Here is a 7706-nt window from a genome sequence, read left to right on the forward strand (position 1 = left end):
GTGCTAGCGATGTGAGCACTAACACTCTCCTGGTCTCCTCGTCCGAACCGCTACCTGCAATGCTAACTGAGCTAACACTCCCCTATTGCTTTGAGCTCCCAGTCTGGGCAGAGTGAGCTTAAAGGAGTGCTAGCTGCATGGCTAGGTGAGCTAAATATTTAATGTCAGCTACAGTTAGCAGCAGTTTGCGGTTACTTACTGGCCAATTCTTACATATTGCACCTTTAATATCCATAAAATGCCTTTTTTTTTGCTGGATGAGCTCATGAGAACTTATTGCAACAACTTCCAGTCAGATCACACGGTTTGTATAACATCTGAAATCACCCATACATAACAAAGGCAAGCAGGTGAACATCTCGTCATGAGCACTGTTGTGGACAAACTCCAGGTTTGACCTTTCTTCACCAGCAACAGGCAGCTCTTCCTGCCCTGTTGCTTCAGTGTGAAAGCAGTAATAAAGACAGGGGGTCTTTTAAAGGCGTGAAAGGGGGTCAGGCTGTAGAGAGGAGGAAGAAGAAGGGGTGGGAGGGGGGTTGGGTTGGTGTCTCAGGAAAAGTTCAATAAAACAATCTCAGATGGGGGGAGGGGCCCCAGACAGAGTGCTGGAGAGGCGCTTCAGTTAATTTTCGTACTTGATCCCACACCCTCGCCTTGTCCTTTGACTGTTCCCCACAAATATTTGAAGTGTGGTTTGCTGCAACAATACAGAGGCCCCTGAAATGGAGAGCAGAGCAAACAGAGGCTGGATGGGTCCAATGTTTGTCTAAAGTCTTAATAAAGCCACACTCCAAGGAACCATTGAAGGCAAACCAAACAAACAGGAGCTGGTTAAAGGCACACACAAAAATGGCAACAAAGTCTGGCGTGCATCACTCATCCTCATCATCATCACCTGGAAGGGTTTTTTGCCATTTGTTGCAACCGGCTTCCTTCGCCTCAGAGTGCATTGAGGCCATCTTTGTGGAAGATTTGAATCACAAATCCAGAAAAGGAGCAGTTTTTCCTGAGTGAGATGTGAAACCGAGAAGGATTACTATGCAAATTGTACGCTTGTGGATCGCCTACACAAATCACTACTGTGCTCCCCGTCACCCTGCAACTAAAGCTGTCTGGCAGAGAAGCCTCGGGGGTGAGAAAGTGGCTTCCCTTCTCCAGCAGACCTGGGTTTGAACCCCGTGCTGAAGTGTCTTTGAGCATCTCACAGACATGTCATTTGTGAGTCCAACAAATGTTTTCAAGTCGTCTCAGTACAACAGCCGAGCCAGGGCAACAAACAGGAGCGTCATGCAGCTGGGCAACCTCTGGGCAGCAGAGGAGTGATCGGTGTCCACCTCCTCTCTGTCAGCTTTCAGGTCATAGTCCTCATCCCCATACATGTCCACCTCAGGCTGGTCTGAAATAACACTGTGGTCTCCTATGGAGCAAAGTTTGCTCATGTTCTCCTTGACCACTTCACAGAAAGGCCTCTCCACCCCATCGCAAACACAGCGGTTGAGCAGCATGCCATTTGGGATGAAGAGCATCTGCTCAATGGTGGCTTTACACTTGGAGGAGCACTTCCTGCCGTTGAACAGCTGCCCGCAGTATGACAAGTAGGCCGTGAGGGAGGTGTGGCAGTTGCTGTCCTCCTCGCAGCGCTGCCGGGCCTCCATGCACCCTATCCCCCCGGCGTCGCTCGGGTGTCTGCGGGGGAGGCACGGCTCTATGGATCGCTTGGCGCTCAGGCACTCCGCGTCCTGGGCGCAGTCGCAGGTCTCCAGGTCTGGCCCGCTGCGGGTGTGATTGAGCCGTATGAGCGCGTTGATGCAGTGGCTCGGGCACTGCCTCCTCGTACCTCTGATGTTACCTTCACATGCTGCCAGGTACTGGCCGTAGGCGAGGTCGCACTCGGGCTCGTCGTGGCACCGGAGGAGCGCCTGCCAGCAGATTAGCTGGGCATCTAAGGCCACCAGCACCCATGGGAGAAGTGCCAGGGCGCTGCACCAACATTTCATGCTTGGATGGAGTTCTAGCTCGGTGACGTGCACTTTCTCCACCAGCACATTAGGATGCGGACGATTTACGCATTGAATCTCACAGACCTGAGTTCATCAGTAATCCAGTCGAAGAAAAAAAAAACGCACTAGTCCCCTTTTTGAAAAACGTATCCACAGAGTTGCACGTAAGTTAGGTTCGCCTCCTCCTGGCGACCTCTGCGCACACAGGATCTGACTCAGGGAAATCACCACGCGTGGCTGCAAAAGAGAGAAACAGCGCAGGAACGGTCATTCCGGGAAGCATGTCCGCTCAGAAAAGTAGTAAATCACGGTCCAGAGTGCAGCCTGCGTCTGCTCCATGCCACCGGTGCAGATCTTTGAAAACGCGCCGCGGGTCTATCCAAAACTTAACGCGCACTCCGACCGCAGTTACCGTCAGTTAACTCACTTTCTACACTTGAACTCATCTTTCTTGCCATCTGTTAGTTACTTCTCTCTCCAAAAGCACTTTTTAAAACATCCACCCGCTTCATTCCGCTGTTGTTTTTTCGGAGCTGGAAGAGGTTTTCTATCTGTCGCGTTTTGTCCCGCTATGTGCGTCTTTGTCCCTCTTTCTCGCTGTTACGCTTCACGGTCCGCCGAGCATTTCCCCACAACACCCCTCCTTCTGTCGAAAAAAAAGAAAGAAAAGTTTTCCTCCCCCCCTCCCCTCTCTCTCCCTCTCTCTCTCTCTCTCCCTCTCTCTCTGTCCCTCTCCCTCTCTCTCATTTACAATCCTGGCCACCGATTGGTCGTCATTGAGGAGTCAGCCGTGGGACCCATTTCCAGGCCCGGAGCGGCACGAAAATCCTCTCGGTACATGACGAGATAGGCTGGATGGAAAATGTTTATGATTTTCTTTGCATGAAAAACCTCAAGGATCTGTGTGGTCTCCCCCTCCTCCTCCTCTCTTCTCTCATAGCAAACACACAAGAAGTGGAGACGGAGGGGAGGCAGCCAGGGGGTGCTTTGCAACAAAAAAAAAAAACGCATTCCTTTGCAAGAAGCTCACATCTGCAACTCCACTGCTCCAATTTTGAGCGCGGACAAACAAATCTGTTTCTTTTTACGCGTAAACACAGCAGAGGGAAACCTCTGTGATGACTGGCCCCGTCGTTGAGGGTTTTTTCGCTTAAAGGTTCTCGCTAATTGTCGCTCTTTCCCCTCCTCTCCCCGTCCTGCCTCTCATTCTGCAGGGTTTGTAAGCCTCGATTGATAGAGGAGAATGGGAGAGAATAGTATTTTCTGGCCCGTTTCACCCCAATTGTGTCAGATTGGCCATGCAGTGGCCCAGTGTCTCTCCAGGCTGCAGATTGTCCACGCACTGCGGCCTATCAATGGAGAGGGGTTTCAGCATCAATATATTTTACAGCTATCCCCTTTCACACCACACTTGAAAACTACCAATAGCCCAGGCTTTCCTGCCATTCACATGGTAACTAACTTGATTTTTTTTTTTTTTTTTTTTGGAGGGGTGGGTTTTTTTTTGGTCTGCACCCACTGAGAGGCTGTGCCAGTTTTGCACAAGCTCCATGAAACCAGATGGATACAAGACCTGAGATCTGTTGTAGACTTTGATATGACAGAGAGCTGCTGGAAAAAACTGCAGTTTTAGTTGGCAGAAAAGTTAAACCAACACGTGAGCCTAAACTCAGGCTTTACTGTAGAACTGCAGCGATTCACTGATCAGTTGTCAACTATTAAATTAGTGGCCAGCTATTTTGATAATCGATTAATCAGAGAGTAAAGTCAAATTTCTCTGATTCCAGCTTCTTGAATGTGAATATTTTCTGGTTTCTTTCCTCCTCTATGAGAATGAAGTGAATATCCTTCTGTTGTGGACAAAATAAGACATTTGAGGACGACTTCTTGGACTTTAGGAAACACTGATCGACATTATTCAGTATTTTTTGACATTTTATTGACCGAACAGTGGCGGACTCAGGATATTTGAGGGAGCAGGGGCGAAAAAAAGAAAAGGGCACCACTGTTGAAAGTTGTGATACATTTATAGTGATGATGGCATTTCATCTTGTTTTGGCAACTGGAAGCACAGAGGGCACTATTTTTTTTATCTACCACAGGGGCATCCAAGAGGGCACTTTCACTGCATTTTGCAACTATGTGTACATGACGTTAGAAAGAGTCGGACTATAGTGTTAGTCCCAGCTGATGCAGTTGGAAGTCGATTGACTCTTTCATGTATACGCCTTAGTCAGACTTGAACTGGCCTCTGTGTTCTGCGGATGCACCAGAAAAAAAAGTGTATTTCTTGCTCTAGCACTCACCATGTTGATACCTTCCTCATCGTCGTCTTATTTTGTTTTTATCCCGGCCTCCTGCTACAGATTCATGCCATGGACGACTTCTGTTAGCTCGACTTGTGCATGGAAACGTAGTGATTGAGACTGAACAACTAATCAGTTAATCAAGTTATAATAAACAGTTTTATCAGCCGTGAAAATAGTCGTTAGTTGTAGCCACAATATATATACTGTGTGTACAAGTGGACAACAAAACATAAAACAAATATAAACATGTATCGATCCCTGCCATAAATGTAGTCTATAATGTCCTGTTTTGTTGGCATTTTCATCAAATGTGTATATTACATTATATTATATTATATTATATTATATTATATTATATTATATTATATTATATTATGTTATGTTATAATTTATTATAGGTTCACCCTAATGCTGTCTGCCAAATGATACAGAAGTATCCGCTGCCGTACCACCAGACTATGGAGTGGCTTCCCTCCTCTGAGACCTCATCTTTTTGTATTGTTTATAGTTTCATTATACAATCTTGTGTTGTGTAATGACAATTAAGTTAACTTTGAATCTTGAATTACTGAGGTCACAGATGGAGGTTATGTTTTATTTGAATATATTATACTGAGAGGTGCCTTTAAACTTCTGTCCTATCTATTTACAAACATAAGCGGGGCAATAATATTAGAAACACCTCTCAGTGTAATACATCCTCATCATGTTTTAGCTCATATGAAATACATATTGTATCATTTATCCTTTTATACTGACTGACCACAACCCCCCCATTACTGTCATGTCAATCATAACCTATCAGCGTCCCTCTGCAGCCACCTCTTGGATGCTGTGAGTGTATTTTTGTCTCCACCTGGTGTTCTGGTTGCTGTAAATGTAACAACCACGCTGTCAACTCTGGACAGCAGCAGCAGCTCCTGTGCAAAACAATAGTAATAATCACCCAAAACAGAGAGGGAAGTTCGTTTATCCTAAAAATCAGTTTATTGCAGTTAAAACTCAAAACTCACTGAAATACTTTCAGAGACAGAATGATAGAGATACTGCGAAAAACAAAGAAACAGCCAAAGAACGAGAAGAATCTGCGTGTCGTGGCAGCCATTTCCTGAAAAACCAGTTCCACAGGATGACGACATAAAGTAATTACATTTGTATATTGTTATTATTATTATTATTATTATTTAGTTATTGAATTATTATTGAAGTCACACACACACAGTCATACAAAGCAAACAGTTTTCTTTATGGCTTCTGTTCCACCCTTTAATACTGTCCGATGATGAAACATCACAGTTTCTAGTAGCTCTATTATAAAATGACTTATTGCAACTTCTCCTCCGCTTCATGTATTTGACATGTTACCAATATCAGCTATCACATCATGACAATAACCAACTCGACTGAAAATGTGTCTCATTCAGCAGCAAACGACTCGTCTCAGAGAGGAAACAGTCTCACGTGTTAAAATCAAGACTTCCTAATGTAACGTAATGTTTTGGCAGTAGAGCTATAACAGGAAACAAAGTTGGGGGACATGTATGAGAATCAAAGCTGACATCACCCTCACTGCTACATAAAATCAAACACTGTCAAAAATGTAGCGTATATGGATTCAACACAACATCGACGACATCCCCTCTTCATCTTCATCGTCATCGCCTTCGCTTAACGCGCGGCTAGAAAACAACATGGACAGGATACGGAGTTATAACCGTGACTGTGTGCCGTGTTACGACCGGCACTCTTCAGCCACAGGATGAGTTTTGCTTTTTTTAAATTTACAAGGACACCACTTGACATATCACGTCGGCTAAACAACACGAATCCACCAGCACAAAACGGCACCACTGAGACGTGGGTGGGGAGGGTCAACGAGATGGAGGACAGGTCAAAGGTCAACGTGACGGTCGACGACACTACGAGACGCTGCGATTTGATGAGAAGTGGAGCGAAGAACGACCTGCTGCTGACGGTATAGGCAAACAGCAGATACATTTACATCTTATACAACATAAATATTTGTATGTGGGTTTATACTCACACCGCAGCTACACAGTTTGACATATTTGTGCCATTTTCCTCTATATTGGTCGTTTTTTTTCAACAAGGGCTTTGGCGTACGACGTCTAACGCATTTACATTTGTCTCATCTAAGCAGCTTTTTTGTTTTTGACGTCTAGATGCAGCACAAACACAGATCCGCTCCCTCGGCAGTTGATGTTGACGCTAGGTTTCAGTTTGGGAGCACAGTTATTGTACACACTTAGCTGTAATGTACACAATGCAGCAAAAAAATCTCTCCTGACACCTTTAGTAAGACACAACTCCTGCCGCCTGCTCGCAAAATGATTTGTTGCTTTTTTTTTAATAAAAAGTTAAAGTCAGAGATCTCCTGCAGGAACAAACAACACAGGAAGGCCTGTCTTTGTGAGAAGTGGCTTGCAGATGTTGGAGAAGACAACCTTGTACGGACGTCCAAGGCACACTGAAGTACAGAAAGAGCAAAAAAATAAATAATGATATGTCTCAGGAAAAGATTAAAATTGAGCTCTCGGGGAGCTTTAATCAGGGCACCAGGGGGCCAACATCAGCGAGCTACTTACGACAAAAATCTGCCTCGTGTGTTGCGCTAAACGAAGATATAATTTGTGCTTTTGTACGCGGAATATAAACAAACCCCACAAACGGCTCCTTTCATTTAATTTTCTCCTAAAATAAATAACCACATATCCCAAATCCAACATGGCCTCCTCCTCACACAAGCCTCCTGCGTACGCGTGTTTTCATTCCAACCAAGCAGCTGATGTCAGCGATCCTCATCAGTGAAATCATCTGCAGTGTGTACTGGAGGCAATGAAAACATGCACACGCAACACACACACACACCTGAGACCTACGCTGCAGATCGTATTGTGTCATCACTGGTCATGTGACGTACAGAGAGAGAGAGAGAGAGAGAGAGAGAGGGAGGTCAGGGGATGAAGGGGAGTAAAGGATTTAATAGGCGTGATTCTCAGAGGAGGAGTTGCTCTACAGGCAGAAATAATCTCATGAGGAGCCAGAGAACCGCAGTCTTAGTAAAATATGAATGACATTCATGATTTTTAGGATATGTGAAGGTTAACAGGAAAGCTCACCTAGATGACACTATGGCTACAGTTCTTCTCCCCCCCTCCAAGTTCTCGTAAAATCAGCTTCCTCGTCTTCCTCCTACTTGCTTTTCTGTGGGGCCTCTGTCTAACTCAGCACAGCTAGAAAAACTGTTATTATGTGGCTCTGCCAGCTGACATTCCCAGCAAGCAATAAGAATATTTCTACCTCCAGAGCAGCTCTGCCTTTGAAAAATATTTGTACAAGTAAAACTCTAATCTTCTGGGACTTAGAGCCGGCCGAA

At 45.2% G+C, this 7706-nt stretch overlaps 1 protein-coding gene across 1 annotated transcript; it reads right to left on the minus strand.

Moving 5' to 3' along the window:
- Positions 1-1247: 1247 nt before the first annotated feature.
- Positions 1248-1997, minus strand: LOC140994301 (growth arrest-specific protein 1). The gene has a single exon (XM_073463871.1). The coding sequence runs from the start codon at positions 1995-1997 to the stop codon at positions 1248-1250; it is 750 nt and encodes a 249-aa protein (XP_073319972.1).
- Positions 1998-7706: the final 5709 nt, after the last annotated feature.

Source organism: Pagrus major, chromosome 4, assembly GCF_040436345.1.
Source record: "Pagrus major chromosome 4, Pma_NU_1.0".
In the NCBI taxonomy this organism is placed as follows: Eukaryota; Metazoa; Chordata; class Actinopteri; order Spariformes; family Sparidae; genus Pagrus; species Pagrus major.